The 22462-nt window shown below is 42.6% G+C and overlaps 1 protein-coding gene across 1 annotated transcript; it reads left to right on the forward strand.

Annotated features, from left to right (window-relative positions):
- The first annotated feature begins 315 nt into the window (after positions 1-315).
- On the forward strand, positions 316-22462 carry LOC149466304 (uncharacterized). The gene is made up of 8 exons (XM_089672904.1): positions 316-450; positions 3012-3132; positions 7840-8036; positions 8116-8215; positions 8284-8385; positions 13918-14016; positions 14286-14384; positions 18068-22462. Exons 2-8 carry the CDS (start codon positions 3087-3089, stop codon positions 19576-19578), a joined length of 2154 nt encoding a protein of 717 aa, XP_089529030.1. The 5' UTR covers positions 316-450; positions 3012-3086; the 3' UTR covers positions 19579-22462.

Here is a 22462-nt window from a genome sequence, read left to right on the forward strand (position 1 = left end):
TCCTATCAGCTCTCTCTGGTCGGTTTTGATTAATAAACTAAGTTGATATTTCAGAGACTACAGAAAAACAGTAATCACTTCATCGCCGTTTGGTCTATTTTGTAAAAATATTAGTTGACTTTATCTTACTTCCGGTTACGTTTGCCCTTCGAGAAAATGGCCGACGGGCGAAAGTGTTCGGTGGGAGATTGTCCTCTAGCGGTTATTCTCTTGGCGGAGGGGCTTTTCCTTATAAGGAAGGGTCAGTTCCATCAGCCGCTCTCCGCTCTGCGGGCCTAGCTGTGCCTGGTTGCTATGGAGACGTGCGCGCGCAGAGGCAAGTGGACGGTCAGGGGAGGTTGGTGGCCATTTTGTTGACAAACCAGAGAGCCTGACAGGATTTTCATCTGGTTCCTAGTAGCTGTTGGTGGGGGGTGTGAGGCTGGAGGCTGGCTGTCCAGTGAGGAGGAGGTAATCATGTTTTCTTACTATCAGGTTAGGGGGTCCCAGAGCTCAGACCTAGCTGAGGAGCCTGTTTGTATGTTTAGAGAGGGTGCCAGGCCGATCACGCAAATTAAAGTACAACTCCACCTAGAGAATGAAATGGTGGGTGTTGCAATTTTTGTTTTTTATACAGCGCATGGTATTTGCGGGGTTTGTTTTTTTTTTGGGGGGGGGAAATACATTTTTAATTAATGCACAAAAACACTATAACACCCAGTTGTTTGGTAATAAAATAAAAGCTGATGTTACTCCGAGTAAATAGATACCCAACATGACATGGTTTAACCCCTCGCCCTCCAGAGAATCCCCCCCCCTCATCCTGACCGTTACTTCAACTGACAATTGCACGGTCATACAATGCCGTGCCCAAATGAAATTTACGTCTTTTTTTTTTTTTTTCCCCCCATTTTGAGAAAAAAAAAAGTTTGTCTTTTTGCTATTACCACTTCAAGTTCGGACACTTTCACCCCCTGTCCTGTCCAGGCCAATTTTCAGCTTTCAGCGCTATCACACTTTGAATGACAATTGTGCGGTCATGCAACACTGTACCCGTATTTTTTTGAGACAGATAAAGCTTTATTTTGGTGGTATTTATTCACCACTGGGATTTTTATTTTTTTTGCTATATAAATTAAAAATTCCAAAAATTTTGAAAAAAAGTTTTTCTTATAAAATTTTGCAAATAATATTTTATCATAAATCTTGGCCAGAAGTTATTCAGTTATCTTTTTAGTAAAAAAAAAAAAAACCCAAATTAGTTTATAACCAAAAATTATAATTTAAAAAAATTTTACATTTTAATTTTTTTTATATCATTATTTTTTTTTTTTTACGTACTGTCACCCTAGCAGTACAGTGTCACCATGGTGATGCTGTACTACTTGTGGGGGGGTGATGATTTTTTTTTCACTGATTGCTTTTACACCCATGAAGGATGTAAAAGCAATCATTTCTCCTTCTCTCTGGCTGTATTCTTGCAGCCATTGAGAAATACTGTGTGAGCTGTGACTGGCCACATCGTGTCACATGGTACAAGGCTGTTGTGAATAGCCCTGTACCATGTGACCGCTGTGATCATTCAGATTTCACACGTAAGCAATGATGTCAGAAGTGACATCTTGCTTGCTACTCTGCATGTGATCACTGATTGGCCAATCAGTGATCACATGATCGGAACCTCGCAGAGAGGTCCCGTACAATGATCGGATTGCGGTGTTATGCGCTTCCAGGGAGCGCGCATAGTCCAAAATGGCAGGCGCCGTTTATGAATGGCAACCCACCCCTGCACTGCCACCGTCCATATACATGGGCTGGACTGGATGTGGTTAAACAACTGTGAGTGCAGGATTATAATTTTTTTTTTTTTTTTTTTTTTTTCTATGGTTGCACTGGATGGATTTTTGTCTTTTTTTCAGCCAGACTAACTATGTAACATGTCCAGTAAAAAATCCAATTTCCTCATAAATTTAGACCAAAATGTATTCTGCGTTTACAAATGGTGGTATATATATACTGGAATTTTTTTTTTTTTTTTACTAGTAATGGCACTATAAACAAAAAAAGGCCGACAATTTTGAAATAAAAAAACCCCGATTTTGACTTTTTGCTATAAAACATGTCCAGTAAAAAAAATTTAAAAATCACATTTCGTCATAAATTTAGGCCAAAAAATGTATTCTGCTCCATGTCTTCGCTAAAAAAAAAAAAAAATTTGTGTAAATTAATTAGTTTACGTGAAAGTTATAGTGTCTATAAATGGATACTGGGATTTTTATTTTAATACTAGTAATGGCGGCGATCAGCGACTTACAGCGGGACTGCGGTGGGCGTTCTGACACTGGGGGGGGAACTGACCTGGTGTCCCTGACATCCCCAGTGACACCAAGGTATTTGATCACCTGTGCGCCATTTTTATTTTTTTTGCACTCTAAACAAAAAAAAGAGAATTTTGAAAAAAAACACAATTTTGACTTTTTTGTTATAAAACATGTCCATTAAAAAAAAATCTAATTTGCGCTATAAACAAAGTAAGACCGACAATTTTGAAGAAAACAAAAAGCCCTGCTGCCCTCTAACAGTACTCCTGCTGTGGGGTGGAGGGCAAGTTGTTCGCACTGTGCTACCTCTGCCCTACTGCAGACTCTCCTTGGTATAGAAAGTGGCACCAATGGACATCATTTTCCAGCTCCACCACCTGCTCACTGTCACCTGAGGCTGGAGCTGAAGTCCAGGAACATCTACATGTTACCTTATTATTGATGTCATTTGTCAATCACAACCACATAGGAAAAATCAAATATTTGCAGCTTTCATCCGTGTCACCAGTGCAAAAAGCAGAGATTTGTAAAGATGTGTAGCATATCACTGTGGGCCTCAGACTGTTCACTGTTGATTATTGAGGTTTACTGTGATTTTTGATATCAGTTGTTGAAAGGACCAAATTCTTAACGAGGTTGCAGACCCTGCCACTAGAAATCCACAGTAATTCCCACCATAATAGAATTCTTTTTATTTTATTTTTTTTTTAGGACACCCTTTTGATGTTGATTATGATCCATTTGTACTTCATTGCGAGCAAGATGAGCAGGAGCATTTAGAAGGACATGGACCTCATCATGATGGAGGATCGGCTGCCCCTTACTTCATCAGGTAGGAGGAGACTTCCATTTCTTGTAAAATATAGAAGAGTATTGATCAGCCTTTGTGAGACCGGGCCGCTAAGTTCTTTATACTGCTTCTCATCCGCCCTATGGTAGTAATACTGCTACAGGGCAGCACGGGTGCGCAAAATTGTATGTGTGTATATATGTGTGTGTGTGTGTGTGTGTGTGTGTGTATGTATGTATGTATGTATGTATGTATATATATATATATATATATATATATATATATATATATATATATATATATATATATATTATTATACAGGATTTATATAGCGCCAACAATTTGCGCAGCACTTTACAATATAAGGGAGACAATACATTGCAGTACAGAAGGAATAGGAGGGCCGGCTCGTGGAGCTTACAATGTAAAGAAAGAGTGAGGTGATACAAAAGGTGATAGCTGCGGGGGAGGATCTGGCGGAGGTGATTCAAGTACAGTTCTTAGGTGGAGGTGGGGTAGGCTTCTTTGAAGAAGTGAGATTTCAAAGATCGCCTAAAGGCAGACAGGGTGGGGGCTGACCGGACATGCTGTGGTAGGGAGTTCCAGAGGATGGGAGAGGCTCTGTAATTTCTCCTTTGCAGGCTTCACTGCTCCAGGCTGCTCTCTCCTTGTCCCAGCCGTGAGTGTGGGAATGGGGCAAGGTACTCAGTGGCCAGGCACAGTGTCCATGGAAAGACCGGACTGGGGGGGAACATTTGAAATCTGGGGGAGCATAGCCCACCCTATCACCCCCCCCCCCCATAGATCCGGCTATGGCGGAGAGCAGAGAAACCAGCGGCTGCGCCCTAGGCAGCAGTGTGCCCTAGGTGGCTGCCTAGTTTGCCGTGTGTGTGTGCGTGTGTTTTTTTGCATTTCCGGGTAGGGCGCGCACATGATCCCTGCCTGCACCGCTACTCACGGCCTCGGCTGTCAATCACCGGGTCCCGGCTGGTGATTACTTGCTGGTACCTGGTGATTGAGGAGCATTACCGACGAAGGGAGAGAACTGTAAGTAAATGACACAGATCTCTCCCTGTCAGCTCCTGCACACTGCTTTGTATGGCTCTGCATAGCAGCATGCTTACAGTGGAAAGCATAGACACAGCACACAGTTAACCCTTTGATCTCCCCAAATGTTAACCCCTTCCTGCCCAGTCTCATTAGTACAGTGTCAATGCTTTTAATTAGCACTGATTACTGTATTGGTGTCACTGGGGATGTCAGTAACACCAAGTCAGTTCCCCCCATTCACAGTCCCGCTATAAGTCGCTAATCCCCGCCATTACTAATAAAAAAAAAAAAAAAAAAAATCCCAGTATCTATACCGCCGTTTGTAAACGCTATAACTTTCACATAAACCAATTAATTTACACGTATTGGGATTTTTTTTTAGCAAAGACGGAGCAGTTAATAGCAGTAAAAAAAAAAATAACCACACAGGCAATCAAATACCACTGAAAGAAATCTCTGTTCGTGTGGAAAAAAGGATGTTAATTTCATCTGGGTGCAGCGTTTCAGGACCGCGCAATTGTCAGTTAAAATAACGCAGCGCCATAATGCAGAAAATGGCCTGGTCAGGAAGGGGGGGAAATCCTCTGGACGGCGAGGGATTAAAAAGCTTCCATGCCTTAACATGTATACAGTGGGTATAGAAAAGTATCGACCCTCCCTTTAAAATCACGTTTTGTTGCTTTGCAGCCTGAAATGACACAGTTTTTGTTTTACCCAGCTGTATTTACACTGTGCAACTTGCACTCTGTGCAACTGTGCATCCAAGTGAAAGATATAACACCATGTCAGAATAAAATAAATACAATTCAAAAACCGAATCGCTGCATCAGAAAAAGGATCCCTCCCCTCCTAAAAATGACTTGTAAACTCAATCAGGTGTAGCTAATCACTTTCTTAATGGCACACAAAACCATTGGACTTTCACTTGTGATCAGCTGTAGTCATTTTGATTGGCTTCGCATGAAAATGGCTTTCCTGGAGGATTTCAGTCTTTGATAGTGCAACTGAAGCAAACAGCCAACTATGGGTGGCAAGGCACTATCAAAAGATATCTGGGATAAAGTTGTGGACAGACGCAAGTCAGGAGATGGATACGAAAACCTTTCAAAGGCTTTATCAATGCCTAGAAGCAGAGTGACTTCTATTAGGAAGTGGGAGGTATTTGGTACAACACAGACCCTCCATGGATCAGGACATCACTGCAAACTGGATGAAAGAGCCAGGAGGAAACCAGTCATAGGGGCTACCAAGAGGCCTCCAGCAACTCTGAGGCCGTGTCAGGAATTGATGACAGAGTGGTCATTGTGTACATGTGACAACAAGATCACAAATCCTCCACAAATGTGGCTTGTATGGGGGGGGTGCAAGAAAGGCCACCACTGAGCTTTGCCAAAACACACCTTGAAGATTCTGAGGCCACATGGAAAAAGTGGTTCAGGTCACATGGGACTAAAATGGAATGATTTGGCCTCAACACCAAACGATATGTCTGGCGGAAATCCCATCCAGGTCACCATCCATATACCACCATTCCTACAGTACAGCATGGAGGGGGAAATATCCTGTTATGGGGGGTTCACTGCATCGGGACTGGAGCACTTGTCAGGATAGAAGGAAACGTGGATGGGGCAAAATCCCGTCACGTTCTGGAGGAAAATCTGTCCTCGGCCAGAAAGTTGTCAATGGGAAGAAGGTCTACTTGCCAACATGACAATGAGCCAAAGCACACAGCAACAATGACCCCCCCCTTCCCAGTGGTTGGAGGAGAGGAAGGTGAATGTCCTTGCATGGCCTAGTCAGAGCCCAGACCTAAACCCTATTGAAAATCTGTGGAATGACTTGAAGACTGCCGTCCACAAACGCTCACCATCAAATTGAACTGAACCTGAGCGGTTCTGCTGAGAAGAGTGGGAAAATAGATGTGCAAAGTTAGTAGAGACATCTCCCATCAGACTAAAGGTTGGAATTAAAGCCAAAGGGGGTTCAACAAAATACTGACACAAGGGGCGGGGAGGGATCCTTTTTGTAACTGAGAGATTCTGTTTTTGAATTTTATTTTATTTATTTCTGACATGTTGGTCTTTCACTTGGATGTTATAAATGGCACTTAGTACATACAGCTGAATAAAACAAAAACTGTGTCTGTCTTTATTTCAGGCTGCAACAAAATGGGATTATTTTAAAGTGGGCGGAGATACTTTTCTACAATAAGAATAATAGCAATATTACTCATTCGTTCTAGGTTCATGATAGCTATGGTAGGGTTTTGTAGAGCAGTGGGCTCCAAACCGTGGCCCAGGGGCAAGATGTGGCCCTTTGCTTTCCTTTATCTGGCCCTTGGGGCTCTATTTCATCAACTGATACCAACAATCAGGCATAATTTCCCCACCCCCCTTACACTAATGAAGGGAGCACAATTCCTCCCAATGATGGGACACAATTCCTCCCAATGACTCCAATGATGGGACACCATTCCTCCCAATGACACCAACAATGGGACATTATTTTTTCCCACTGATGTTAGGACCTTTTCTATGCCCACTGGCCACAGTCTGGCCCTCCTAAAGTCAAAAGGACAGTAAACTGGCCATTTATTTGGGAAGTGGAGACACTTGATGTAGAGTATACAGTGCAGCAGTTAAGACGCACCAGGATGCACCGATACCCTTGTTTGATCAGCGAGTACCGATACTTTGCGGTGCGATTTGTGTCCATACAAATGTATTGACGCAAAGAATAGCATGCGATTTGAACAGGAATGCAGTGCGTTTTCCTGTCCAAATCGCATGTGGTTTCCTCACCACTTCTGTGTGAACCCAGGCTTGTCTTAGCTTGAGAACCTCCCTGCACAAATCCCATGCTGTCACAGAAAAAAACTCTGGGGATTTGAAAACCCTCGGCTTTCTCTCCTCCTGGTACAGGGATGACAGTATGGGCTAGATGACTTTTGATTGGTCAGCACCGTCACGGTAGCGGTATGAGTGCATCCCTACTGTGTACCGTACAACATAACATATGCTTTGCAACAGTCGAAGTGCAAGGGTCAGGACTACGTAATTGCATGGCACAGCGTACAGAGTGCAGTTGTCAGGAGTAGGTGTCTCCTTAGCTCGGGTTGACACTGATGCGGTGCGTAATTTGCACCAGTTTCTGTGTGATTTCCACACTGCATCATAATTGCACTCTGTGCATGCGAACCGCTGCCGGTGGTATAAAAAAAAATAAAGTGCCCCCGCCCCCCCGGCTTGCTAGGTGAGTGTTTACAATCACTTTAAGTTTTTGGCAACTCCTCAGCTCCATGGTCAGCTGGTCGTGACTGCTCACCCCCTGCCAGGCCATGGCTTGACAACTATAGCTGTCATAATCTCTGCAGACCAGCGCTGTTCATTTACAGACACTGTGGCCGCCAAATAGTGTGGGCACTGTACAGTGTAGCAGCCTGCAAGGCAGCACACAATTTGGAATCCAACAGTGTGACACTACAAAGGCTGCAACATATGTCATGTATGTAATTGTAAATCATGCCCGCACACATTAAAAAAAAAAAAAAAAAAAATACCATCAAGTCACAGCTGAGCAGGACAAAGGCTGGGGCCTGGCACCAAACCACGGCCTGATCTAGTCAGGCATCCTCTGATGTAAAGACATAGGAACAATGTATTCAGTCAGTGTGTGTGTGTGTGTGTGTGTTTCCTACAGATGGATCCAATAATAGGAACCCACCAGAGAGATGTCCCCATCCTCTGTATTCCTGGGACTCCACACAGGAAGGTCACACCATCCCTCACCATCATCATGTAGATGGATCCAGTAATGGGAACCCACCAGAGAAATGTCCCCGTCCTCTGTATTTCCGGGACTCCACACAGGAAGATATGTTTCCTCTGGATGATCGGGTAACTGGAATTAAGGATCCTAATAACACTGACCATTGTAGATCAATCACCGATTAAATATATATTTTTTTTAATTTAGGATAAAGAGCTTATTGTCATTAAAGTGGAAAATGAAGATCCCTATGTGATGGATGAGGATCGATGTAAGGAGGAGGAGATCCCTCCAGAGATTAGCACAGGTGAGGAATAAACACTAAATCCAGAGAATCTCCAGTACAGGGGGCTTCACTCTCCTCTTTATTCACAGACCCCAGAGACTCCAGAGGGACTCAGAGAAATGGAAAAACTGAGCAAGATGAAGGATATGTGAAAGTTAAAGTGGAGGAAATTGCTACTGAGATTAACAGAGGTGGGTAATAAATTCTGAAAGCAAACCTCTTATGTAACAATCTCACCCCGTCGTGGAACTTAGTTATTCACAGCAAAGCTCTGCAAAAGAATAATTAGTGGCTCTTAATTTCTTTTATAAGTAATATTTAAGCAAGTGAACACACACAGGCACAATGGGCATGTTTCCAAGTCTGTTCTAAAGTTTATTACAGTACATTTGGGGTTTTATACACATGCTTGCATAAAAAGTGAGCAGGGTTTCCAGAATGACTTTTCACATTCAAAAAAACCCAGCTTTATTAAAATAAAGAGCAGAGATACAAACTGTGTTGCCAATTGTGTGGCCCGGTGGGCCTTGAAAGTGTTACTACAAAAGAGAACCATGTAGAAATTGGACCACCTGAATCCAGTAATGCCTAGTACACATGCTTAGAAAATCGGACGAAAAATATCACTTTCTATCGTACGATAATCTGATCGTGCGTACACCGCTTTCATGCGAAATTATCCAAAGGGACCAGTACAAAAATATTTCTCGTACGATAACAGAACATACAATTTGTTGGTTTAATCAGCACAGTATTCTTCCGACTAAAAAAAAATCGCAAGACCACGCATGCTCAGAAATGAAAAAAATACTTTTTTTTCGCAACTTTAGTAACCTCTTCCTTTTTGATATGAGACTAGCATGCAATAGAAAAAAACCCGGCAATCATTCCTCCAACATTCTCATTGTGTGTATGAGGCTTAAGTCTGTACAATGGGACAGGACCATATGAGGTGTGGTCTGTTGTATCCAAATGAAAATAGTAGCGAGTCCAAAATAACAATAGGACATTTGGATGAAAATCGAATACGAAAAGAATAGAACATAAAAGATTAGAATAGAAAATACAATAGAATGAAATAGAATATAACTCTTCCAAAATTCGAATTTCAAAAAGAATAAATTCAGATAGAGTAGATTAGAATAAAACTGTCTTCCAGAATGCAAATTTGAATAGAATAGAAAAAAACAATAGAATATAATGGGATAAAATGGAATATAACTGTCTTTTGAAATTGCAATTTTGAATAGAATAAATTTGAATAGAAAAAAAATAGGATAAAATATAATTGTCTTTCAAAATGTGAATTTGAATAGAATAGAAAAAAAACAATAGAATGGAATATAACTGTCTTTTGAAATTGCAATTTCGAATAGAATAGAAAAAAACAGTAGGATGAAATATAATTGTCTTCCAAAATAGGAATTTGAATAGAAGAAAAGAATAAAGAAAAAAAAAAAACAATAGAATATAATCGTTTTCCAAAATGCGAATTCGAATAGAATAGAAAAAAACAATAGACTGGAATAAAATAGAATATAACGGTCTTCTGAAATTGAAATTTCAAATAGAATAAATTTTGAATTTGAATAGAATATAAAAAAACAATAGAATGGAATAAAATAGAATAAAACTGTCTTCCGAAATTCGAGTTTTCAATAGAATAAATTTTAATTTGAATAGATTAGAATAGAAATGAATAGAAAAAAAAAACCAAACTAGACTAGAATAAAACAGTCTTATGAAATTTGAATTTCGAATAAAATAAATTCGAATGCCAATTTGAATTCAAATGCCTATCCAGCTTTTCCAAACTTGGTCAAATTGAATTCGAAAAACGAAACTAATTCCGAAAACAAATTTTACTAAACAAGATTTATTTAACCCCTCGCCTACAGGGCACTTATATCCCTTTCCTGCCCAGGCCAATTTTCAGCTTTCAGCGCTGTCGCACTTTGAATGACAATTGCGCAGTCATACAACGCTGTACCCATATGAAATTTTTATCATTTTTTTGAGACCGATAGAGCTTTCTTTTGGTGGTATTTAATCACCTCTTTATTTTTTGCTAAACAAACCAAAAACCACTGAAAATTTTGAAAAAAAAAACCAAAACATTTTTTAATTAGTTTTTGTTATAAAATGTTGTAAATAAGTGATTTTTCTCCTTCACTGATGTTCGCTAATGAGGTTGCAGTGATGGACACTGATGAGGCACTGGTAGGTGGCACTGATGGGCATTGATAGGCATCACTGATGGGCACTAATAGGTGGTACTGACTGGCAATGATAGGCAACACTGGCACTGATAGGTAACACTGAAAGGCAGCTCAGATGGACACTGATATGTGGCATTGATGTGCACTGGTAGGCACTGATATGTGGCATTGATGAGCACTGACAGCTGGCATTGGTGGACACTGACAGGTGGCACTGCTGGAGCTACCCTGATCATCAGGGCACACTGATCATCAGTACCCTGATGATCAATGTACATGTCCCCTCTGAGTAAAGCCGATTACCGGCTCTCCTCTCCTCTCGAGCTGTTAGCATGACAGCTCGTGAGGAGAGAAATGCCGATAACCGGCATTTCCCTATTTACATGCGAGCAGCTGTGATTGGACACAGCTGATCACATGACCGAGCCGACATTGGCTCTTTCTGTTGATCGGTAATCCGCTGTGTCCGAGGGACACAGCGCACCACCGATCGCCATGCTGCGCGCTCCCGGAGCCGCGCATGCGTGGTTAGAATGGGAGGACGTCATATGACGTCCTCCCAGAACGAGAGAACCACCTTGTGCCTGTCATTACCTTATATGGCGGGTGGGAGGTGGTTAAATAACAAAGCAAAACTAAACAAATGTTTCCGTTCTGCCCATGTCTAAGCAAGAGACATGAAGTGGAGTTGGGTGAGCTGTGTGTAAAATGTACATCTGAGTTAGACTGTCAGAATCCTTGGGAGACGCCACCTTGTCCAGTTTTTCTCCCCAATCCGCTTCATCAACCGTACCCAATCCTGGGTCCCATTTATAGTTTCAGCTCGGAAAGCCAGCTTAGTCGCGGTGGGGGTCAGTAAGATGGTGTGGTCAGTGCCCAGAAGGATCTCCATCAAGGACAAATGGGTATGGGAAGGAGTTGCATCTGGGAACTGGATTCGCAGGGCATGACGAAGCTGTATATATCGAGAGCGTAGTGTTGGGGAGGGAGAACTCAACCCGTAGTCCTGAGAATGGTTTAATGCCTGTAGCTGTACACCTCTGATATAAATAGAGAATACCATGTGAATTTCCAGATCTACTTTTAGGGCTGGTTCACGCCACAGAAACGTGGTCCAGATTTTTTCCACATGCGAGTCCAGACACTTTCACTTCCTTCCAGTCCAAGCCAATTTTTTTTTTTTTTTTCTTAGACAGATGAAACTTTCTTTTGGTGGTATTTCATTCACCACCGGGATTTTTATTTTTTTGCCATATAAATGAAAGACTGCGAATTAAAAAAAACTTGTTTTTATTTTATGTTGCAAATAAATACATAAATCTTGGCCAAAATGTATTCTCATACCTTTTTGGTAAAAACATAACCCAAATGCGTATATAGAAAAATAATAATTAAAAAAAAAAAAATCTTTTTACATTTTGTAAAATTATTATTACTTATACTGTCACCCTGGCAGTAGAGTCACCATAATGACACTGTATCATTTGTGGGGGGTTGTTATCAAGATATTTTATTGTTTTTGTAATTGGTTAGAGCTTATCACATGGTACAAGGCTGCTATAAATGGCCTTGTACCATATGACCTCTGTTCAGGATGAATCAGGAAGTGACAACTTGTTCATGTGATTACTGATTGGCCAGTCAGTGATCACATGAATTGGGATCTCGCACAGCAGCCCTGAACAGTGATCTGTGTTCCCCTGTGTCTGGTATACACAGCGGGCGCAGATTGCGGCGCTGCGAGCTCAGGCAGTGGATGCGGGGGGATGTTAAACGTCCCCCCACATCAGCAAAAGAGGTTATTGAAGAACTTCATTCTGAGAAATAAAAAAAAAAAATTCACTGCTGGCTCCCTACTACACATGCGTGAGCCACGCTGCGCTTTCTTAATGGTCTTGCGGTTGCAGGTTGGGGTGAGGGGGCGGCCACCTAGGCAAGTCAAGTAGGGGTGGTACGTGGGTACCTGTCAGAAAATAAACCTCAAAGTGAGGGAGGAGGAGAAAAAAGGAAGAGAGAGAGTGGGACTTCTCCTTTCAGGGAAAGTTCTTGCGCACCGTGATACGTATATATACCTTGCAGTTTTTAAGTGGTTTACCGGGGTTATGACTGAAGATATCTGCCATAGCCTTGGTATCTTTTTTTTTTTTTTTTTGTCAGCTGACAGCCGGATTTTTGATGAAAGCAGTCCAAGCGGCTGATTAGCCACTGCAACACTTTCAGTAGCGGCAGAACAGCCCCCCCCCCCCCCCCCCCTCGCTCGCCGGTCATGACGTCACATCTGGTCCCGGGTGGATGTAAACAATTTTTTTTTTTAAAGCAAAAGACCCAAAAATTTTTTTTTTTTTTTTTTTTATCTTTTGCTTTTAAAGGTAAAGGAGAGGTTTTTTTTTTTTTTTTTTGGATCTGTCATGCTTATTTCTATTACAAGGGATGATTGCATTCCTGTTGATAGAAAAAAAGTGTTCAAAAAGAAAAAGTTAAAGGGACCGTGTTAAAAAAAAAAATAAATAAGAAAAAAAATGTTTTTTAAAGCGCCCCCTCATCACTCCATGCTCGCACGCAAAAGTGAACGCAAGTGTAGGTCATGCACCATATGGAAACGTTGTTCGCAGCACACATGTGAAATATCGTCGTGAACGTTAGAGGAGGTCAAGCACTAGAATTATTGCTCTAACTCCAAACAGGTAACCTGTAAACATTTTTAAAGCGTTGCCTATGGAGATTTTTAAGTATCGCAGTTTGTTGCCATTCCATGTGTGTGCCTTTTTAAAGCGTGACATGTTAGGTAGTTATATACATGCCATAACATCCTTTTTTTTTATATTTAAAAAAAAAAAAAAGATTGCCATTTCATTCTCTAGGGTCTTTGCTTAAAAAAAATTAAATAAAAAATATAAATTTAAAAAAATTATATATATATATTTGAGAGAGAATGTTTGAGGGTATTTATTAAAAAGTGGAGCACTCGAAATCTGGTGCAGTTATGCATGATAGCCAGGGCCGTGGATAAGGGGGTACCACCAGGCCTCCTGTATGGGGCCCAGACAGTTGGCTGAATTGGATGTGGGCAGGGACGATGATTGGCACAGGGGAGGGGTAATGACTGAACCGATCCCTTGTATGGCTCTCTCTGCAGCAGCCGAAAGTTGGCTTCTCCTCTCCCTTCCACTGGCTTTCAGCTGCTGCAGAGAGAGACACATACAGGGGATGGGTTCCAGTAATTTCCTTCCTGGGCAACATATGTTTCCCTTTTTTTTGAGGGGGGGGCGGATTAGGTTGGCTGTATGAGGCCCCTCTTACAGCCCTGATGGCAACCAAACAGCTTCTATCTTTCTATCTTCAGCTTGTTCAGTTAAGCTTTGACAGTGAAACCTGGAAGCTGATTGGTTTCTATGCAGAGATGCACCAGATTTTGCACTCCCGTTTTAGTAAGTCAACCCCACAGTGTCTATATTTCAGTATACTTCTCAGTGCAGTGGCATCACTTTTCATATTTATTCTCAGATCCAGAGAACACCAGGGCCACTGAGAAAGACTTGAAAATTGAGAAAAAAGAAGAAAGACAAGAAGAGATTAAAGGGGAGGAAATTTTTATCATCAAAGGTGAGTAATGGGAAAAAAAAATAAATCCTATATTCTCCGCATTCCGTACTAGAACAATCCCCCCCCCCCCCACCTGTTCCTCTGTCAGTAGACAGAAATGGGGGGACAGTATGTGCCCAGTGGGGGGGTCAGGAGCCATCAGCCTCATTAGACTCCGGCTCTCCTCCTCACATCATGTCATTGAGACGTGACCAGTCTCCCCCCACACACACTCTCTGGGGTCTCTCACATCTCAGTACAGGGGGCTTCACTCTCATCTTTATTCACAGACCCTGGAGACACCAGAGAGACTCAGAGAGACGTCAAAGCTGAGGAGGAAGTACATCCGGGGATTAAAATGGAGGAAATTCCTATGGAGATCAGCACAAGTGAGTAACATAAACACTATATACAAAAAAGGTCATATTCTCCTTTGTTCAGTCTCTTATGAATTGATAAAGGGGAAGATTTGTGGTACAGGAGATGCAAAAATGGACCATCTGGAAAGCGGAAGCTGAGCAACAGTTTAGATTTTTCAACGTAGCTGCCAAATGCCATAGATGTTAACCACTTCAGATCCGGAAGATTCACCTCCCTTCCTGACAGGGCCATTTTTTGCGATACAGCGCTGCGTTACTTTAACTGACAAATGACAATTTTTTATTTTCTACTATAAAACATATCCAATATACAAAAAAAATTAAGAAAATCAAATTTCTTCATAAATTAAGGCAAAATGTATTCTACATTATTTTTGGTAAATCCCAATAAGCGTATATTGATTAGTTTGCGCAAAAGCTATAGCGTCTACAAACTATGGGACGTATACTGGAATTTTTTTTTAAACTAGTAATGGCGGCGATCAGCGACTTATAGCAGAACTGCAATATTGCAGCGAACATTTTTACAGTAATTAAAACTTTTTGGGAACCAGCGACACTAATACAGTGATCAGTGTGCTAAAAATTATACACGGATTACTGTACTAATGACACTGCTTGGGAAGGGATTAACATCTGGGGTGATCAAAAGGTTAAGTATGTGTGCCTAGCTATGTGCTTGGTGTACACTAGGTGGTGCTTGTACTAGGGAAAGTGATGGATCGTGTTCCCAGCTCTGCAGGGACACACAATCCATCACTCCCCCCCTGTCACAACAGAACTGTGCCTATGTAAACATAGTCACAGCTTTGTTTTTCTTCACTGCTAGACAATCTGTAGGTGTCAGCGAAGATTATTTTCCCTGGGACTTGCAGATTGGCTTCTGCTGTGACAGTTCACAGCAGAGGCAATCCACTGACCTCTGTGAGATAGAAGTGCAAAATCACACCTCTCTTGCGCTCTCTCTCTCTCTCTCGCTTGCTCAGCAGGGAGGATTCCCCCATCCTCTTCAAATGTTTGGATGGGGGAATTGTGTACTTTCCATTGTTGTGCAGTGCGACCGCAAACGCAGGAGAAAATGCATTTGCACCAATGGGCTGCAGTGCTGATCAGTGTATTCTGACAGAGGGTGTGTCCATTCTGTCCGAATACTACAGCACAGTAAGGAGGATTCCTGCATCCACCTCACTTGTGTAAATGGCTGATGAAAAAAGACATATCCTCTTAGCCTTAGATAATAGCAGAGACTAGAAGTTAAAATCTCATGGACCGGAAGCATTGTTCTAATACAGTGGTCTCCAAACTGCAGCCTGGGGGCTGAATGTGGCCTTTGGCTTGCCTGTATCTGGCCCTTGGGGCAGTGTTCCTCCATTAACAATAGGGCAATAATTCCTGCTACTGACATCAAAGGGGAGACACTATTATTCCCACTGACGCCAATGATTGGGCACTATTATTCCCACTGACACCAGTGATGGGGCACGAATCCTCCCACTGACACCAGTGATGGGGCACGAATCCTCCCACTGACACCAGTGATGGGGCACGAATCCTCCCACTGACACCAGTGATGAGGCACGAATCCTCCCACTGACACCAGTGATGGGGCACGAATCCTCCCACTGACACCAGTGATGGGGCACGAATCCTCCCACTGACACCAGTGATGGGGCACGAATCCTCCCACTGACACCAGTGATGGGGCACGAATCCTCCCACTGACACCAGTGATGGGGCACGAATCCTCCCACTGACACCAGTGATGGGGCACGAATCCTCCCACTGACACCAGTGATGGGGCACGAATCCTCCCACTGACACCTGTGATGGGGCACGAATCCTCCCACTGACACCTGTGATGGGGCACGAATCCTCCCACTGACACCTGTGATGGGGCACGAATCCTCCCACTGACACCTGTGATGGGGCACGAATCCTCCCACTGACACTTGTGATGGGGAAAGATTCTCCCCCCCCGGCACCAATGATGGGGCACGATTTCCCCCCAACACCAATGATGGGGAGCCCCAGGAGGCTTTATCATTATTTACTGCAAAGTGGAACTTCACCCAAAAGGTTCTCCTTGTCTGCCTCCCCCCCACCTCCTCTACCACCATATTTAACACTTTTTGGGGGGAAACGGGTACCTGATTTTGATAAGATACCTCCCCTCACTTCCAGTCAGATGCGCAGCAGCAATCTGAGACAGAAATTTGCCCCCCTTCTTCCGCAGCCTTCTGGGACACAAGACTATGGGACCATTCACAAAGCGTAGAACACTTTGCACATGTGCAGTAGAAAACTGGCTGTGAAGCTGCAAGGCTTCATTTCCACTTTCCCTTACTGAAGATGTTGGCACCTACCCCCGAAGTCAATTGACAAATCGGCTCAGGGTGAGGACATCGCTGGAACCCTGGACAGGTAAGTATCCTTGTATTAAAAGTCAGCAGCCACAGTATTTGTTGCTGCTGACTTTTAATGTTTTTGGGGGGAAGCCTGGAGCTCCGCTTTAGCCTCTTCCAATCTGGCCCATGCCGATAAATGGCCGGACGGGAGTGCTGCCGATGTGGGTGGACGTTTCTAAACGTCCCCCTGCATCCATTGCCTGTGCATGCTCCCTAGGAGCGCGCGGCACTGTGATTGGAACACAGATCACTGTACGGGACCTCTGTATGCGGTCCCGATCATGTGATCACTGGTTGGCCAATCAGTGATCACATGAACAGTAGTAAACAAGATGTCACTTCCTGACATCATTGCTTGCTACTAGTGAAATCTGTGAATGATCACAGAGGTCACATGGTACAAGGCTATTCACAACAGCCTTGTACCATGTGACAAGCTGTGACCAATCACAGCTCTCACAGTATTTTTCAATGGCTGCAGGAATTCAGCCAGAGAGGAGAAATTATTGCTTTTACAGCCTTTATGGGTGTAAAAGCAATCGGTGTAAAAAAAGAAAAAAACAATCTTCATCACCCCCCACAAGTATTACGGTGTCACTATGGTGACACTGTACTGCTAGGGTGAAGGTATGTTAAAAAAAAAAAAACACACACACACTTGATCACTTGACAGAGCCAAAGTCATCGGTTCTTTACACTGATCGGTGATACACTGTGTCCCAGGGACACAGCGCACCACCGATCGCCACACTGCGTGGCCCCCAGGGGGGCGCGCGTGTGGTCACAGTGGGAGGATGCCATATGACGTCCTCCCAGGATGAGAGAACCGCCACCCATCCATTATTTCCTTATATGGCAGGTGGGAGGCCAGTTAAACTGCTAACCTGTAGAAATTATTAAAGCGCGTCACCCATGGAGATTTTTAAGTACCGTAGTTTGATGCCATTCCACAAGCGTGTGCAATTTTAAAGTGTAACATGTTGGGTATCTATTTACTCGGTGTAACAGCATCTTTCATATTTTACCAAAAAATTGGGGTATATCTATAATTTTCTTTTTTTTTTTTTTTTTTTTTTTTTAAATCATTAAAGTGTTTTTTTCCCCAAAAACATTGCATTTGAAAAATCTATATACATTTTTAAAAACTGTTAATTTCAGTTTTGGTTTTTGGGACAGTGCATCCTGAATTTCGGTTTCAGTGCACCACTAGTGTTTGTGTTTTTTTTTTTTTTTTTTTTTTTTTTTTATTGCTTTTTTAATATCGCTTAAATTCGTTATTCCCTCCAGATGGACGATACAGAAGATATAACCTGAAAGAACATCCCATCAACTTCCCAGATGGTGACATGGGAGATGACATCACATCCGTTTCTTCAGAAGAAAACCTAGTTTCCCCAAATCCGCTTTCAGTATCTGAAATTAATCTGCTGGGTGACTTGCCCAATGACATTCCTGAGAGCGCTGAATCTCTTGCTGAGAGAGAAAAACTTCTTTCACAGCAGACAGGTCAAAAAGCGATGAAGCCTTATTCATGTTTGCAGTGTGGGAAATGTTTTTCCCAAAGAGGCTATCTTCTCTCCCATCAGATCAGTCATACTGGAGAGAAGCCATTTTCTTGTACGGAATGCGGAAAATGTTTTACCTTCAGATCCAGCCTTTTTGTACATCAGAGAACTCACAAAGGAGTGAAACCTTATTCCTGTTCGGAGTGTGGGAAATGTTTCACTCGGAGATCTGGTCTCGTCGAGCATCAGAGAATTCACAGCGGCGAGAAGCCATATTCATGCTCTGAGTGTGGGAAATGTTTTTCTCAGAAGCAACATCTTATTGCACACCGGAGAACTCACTCGGCCGAGAAGCCATTTTCGTGTTTGGAGTGCGGGAAATGTTTTTCTCACAGGTCGCGTTTGATCTCCCACCAGGCCACGCATACAGGGGAGAAGCCGTATTCATGTTCTGAATGCGGAAAATGTTTTTCTTTCAAGCATTTACTACTTCTTCACCAGAGAGCCCATGCGGGAGAGAAGCCATTCTCCTGTTCGGAGTGTGGAAAATCTTTTTCCCAGAAAGGCGATCTTACCTACCATCAAATGATTCATACTGGGGAGAAGCCGTATTCATGTTCAGAATGTGGAAAATGTTTTGCGAAGAGGTCCCATCTTGCGAGTCACCAGAGAACCCACACTGGTGTGAAGCCATACTCTTGTTCGGAGTGTGGGAAATGTTTTGCCAAAAGGTCATATCTTACAGTACACGAGACGACTCATACAGGGGTGAAGCCGTTTTCCTGTCCCGTATGTGGCGAAAGTTTCTTTTTAAATTCATCTCTTACTAGGCACAAAAGAATTCATACCGGGGTGAAGCCACACGCATGTTCAGAGTGTGGGAAATGTTTCACTGAGCGATCAAGTCTTATTGTTCATCAGCGAACTCACACGGATGTGAAGCCGTATTCGTGCTCTGATTGTGGGAAACGCTTCACTCGGAAAACAGGCCTGATCGAACACCAGAGAACTCACAGCGGGGAGAAGCCATATTCCTGTTCCGAATGCGGCAAATGCTTTGCTACCAGATCGTATCTGACCAAACACGAGAAAGCTCACTCGGGGGTGAAGCCATATTCCTGCTCAGGGTGCGGGAAAAGCTTTCACTTTAAAGCGGATCTGAACAAACATGAAAAGATTCACACAGGGGATCTTAAAAAACCCCAAAAAGTTCACAGAGGGGAAGTTGCACATCTGAAACCTTGCTGCGTCTCGGATAGTTCACACAGGTGTGTTCCTGACCTGGTGATCTAAGCAGGGGAAAGGTTTTACCAACTGGTCAAGTTTGGCTGCACTTTATCAAACCCACGCCGGAACTCAGCCCTAACCCCAGGGTCACACCTAAGCGTTTTCAGTAACGCAGTGCAGTCCATTTAGCATGATTTTCTATGGGACACGTTCACACCTGTGCTTTTTTGGAAAGGGTTAGGGACTTTTTCTGAATGCAAAAAGTTGTGTTTTGTGGTTCTATAGACTTCAGTGGAAACTCTACAGAAAAGCATGTATTGTGTTTTTTCTGTATTTTTTTTTTTTTGTATGCATTTTGCGTTTTTAAATCTGCCTAGCAACAAGAAAAAAAAAAACCTCAAATGCAACCTGCATAGGTGCAAACCTAGCCTTATGCAGGCCATACATGGTTTGAATTTCAAACGATTTTTCATTTGAAAATTTGAAAATGTCGTTTGTTTGGTGCCAGCAATGATTTAAAAAATTGGTCGTTTTTCACTAATTTTCCAGCATGCCCAATAAACGAAATGGGGAGGAACCATGAAAATCGGTTGATGCCATTGCCCTACTAACAGACCGAAAATCGGCCGATTATTCTTAGATCCGATTTTCGTATGAAAATTGTTTGGAATTCGAACCATGTATGGCCTGCATTAGTTTGCATTCACACTTGATCTATTTGTAGCTTGAAGCTCTAAAAACTCTCAAACTTTAAAAGAAAAAAAAATAAAATCAATGATGGTGCCTGCTCACACCTAAACGCACAAATGGTCACCATAGAGAACGATTGATATTTTTAATTTTTTTTTAAGTTTGAGCATTTTTGGAGCTTCGAGCTAAAAATCGATCAAGTGTGAATGCAGACTAAGGCTAGGTTCACACCTGTGCAGTTTTGCTTTGGATACGTATTGGCGGTGCGTTCTTGCATATGCATTTTTTTTATAGCATTTTGTGGGGTTTTATTGGCAAGTTGGGCAGATTAACCTCTTCGTGCTGGCGCCTTCTGGCCCTTTAAGAGGTTTCAGATGCCGGGAGGCGTGGCGGGGTTTTAGGGTCATGTGACTTTTGTGATTTGCTGTCACAGCGGTCACATGATCGGAAAAGGTCCCAATCGCAAGGGGAGATAGGGACCTTTCCGTGAATCACCGACACGTGCTGGGAGCAAGCAGGGCGCGCATTCTCAGCACATATGTGCTTTCAAATGGTACGCAAATATGCGGCCGCTCGGCGTCAAGGCCCAGCTGCCAAGAGGCCGCATATTTGCATACTGTCGGCATCAAGGGGTTAAAATGCAATAAATGCATTTCTGCAGCGTCTCCATTGAAGTCTATTGATCAGAAAAGTCCCTAATTCTTTTAAAAAACGCACCGGGTGACCAGGCCATTTTTTGCGATACGGCACTTTCATTAATTTAACTGACCATTGCGTGGTCATGCAACGTACACCCAAATGAAATTAGTCCCTTTTTTTTTTTTTTTTTTGTTTTCCCACAAATTGAGCTTTCTTTTGGTGGTATTTGATTGCCTGTGCGTTTTTTTTAATTTATTTTCTTTTTTTATGCGCTGTAAAAAGACTGACAATTTTGAGAAAAAAAAACAATATTTTTGACTTTTTGCTATTAAATGTTCAGTAAAAAATCTAATTTTGTCATGAATTTAGGCCAAAATGTATTCTGCTCCATGTCTTTGCTAAAAAAAAAAAAAAAAATCCCATTAGTGTAAATTAATCGGTTTACATGAAAGTTATAGCATCTACAAATGGCAGTGTGTATATATACTTTTAATTTTAAGTTTTTTATTTTTACTAGTAATGGCGGCGATCAGCTACTTATAGCGGGACGGTGGCGGGCATTCTGACACTGGGGGGAACTGACTTGGTGTCACTTGCATCCCCAGTGACCAGTGCTAATAAAAAGCACTGACACTGTACTAATGACACTGGGCAGGAAGGGGTTACCATCTGGGGTGATCAAAGGGTTAACTGTGTGCTGTGTCTGTGCTTCACTGTAAGTACATTGCATTGTATGGCTCTGCTATGCACAGCTGTGTGCACGGGCTGACAGGGAGAACTGTTTTTTGATTACAAACAGTCCTCTCCCCGCCCCCGTCGGAGATGCTCGGCAATCGCTGTACACCGACGAGTAATCACTGGCCAGTTCCCGGTGATTGACAGCTGCGAATGGCGGTGTGGGTAGGGCTCGCACACGCCCCCTACTTGGAAATGCAAAATCACATATATGGACGTGATTATGCACAACCCTGCTGCCATGTATCAGTATATCTGCTATAGGGCGGCGAGAATGCGGTTAAAGTAAAAGGAAATGCATAGCAATGAAAAACCTGGTTAATGATGCTTCTTCTTTCCTCTGATGCTCTCTGCTTACACCTTGTGAGTACTTGATTTTTTTAAGTGGTTCTACACTCTAGGGCAGGGGTGTCAAATTGGCAATTCCAGCTGTTACGAAACTACAAGTCCCATCATGCCTCTGCCTTTGGGAGTCATGCTTGTAACGGTCAGTCTTGCAATGCCCCATGGGTCTTGTAGTTTGGCAACAGTTGGAGGGCGGCTAGTTCACACCAGATGCAGTTCAGTGTGTTTGTTTTCTGCATCAAAAATGCATGCACAGTGTTTTCCATGTATTCTAATGGCCCTGGTTCACACTAGTACAGTCTGTTCCAGTCAGTTTCTGGTGCAGAAAAAAAAGTACAACATGTTGCATTTTTTTTTTCTGCACAGAACTGTACTGGAACATAGCAAACTGCACCTGAACTGCGTGTTGTGTGAACTGTAAGCAATAACGTATCTGGAATGCATCTGGCGTGCATTTTTGTAGTGTGAACTGGCCCTAAAGGTTTTTTTTTACCTTTAAAGAAGAACTCAGAGATAGGCAAAAAAATCACCCATTAGTACA

The sequence above is a fragment of the Staurois parvus genome, unplaced genomic scaffold, assembly GCF_062004578.1.
Source record: "Staurois parvus isolate SC_StPar_1 unplaced genomic scaffold, SC_StPar_1.0 ptg000132l, whole genome shotgun sequence".
Lineage (NCBI taxonomy): Eukaryota > Metazoa > Chordata > Amphibia > Anura > Ranidae > Staurois > Staurois parvus.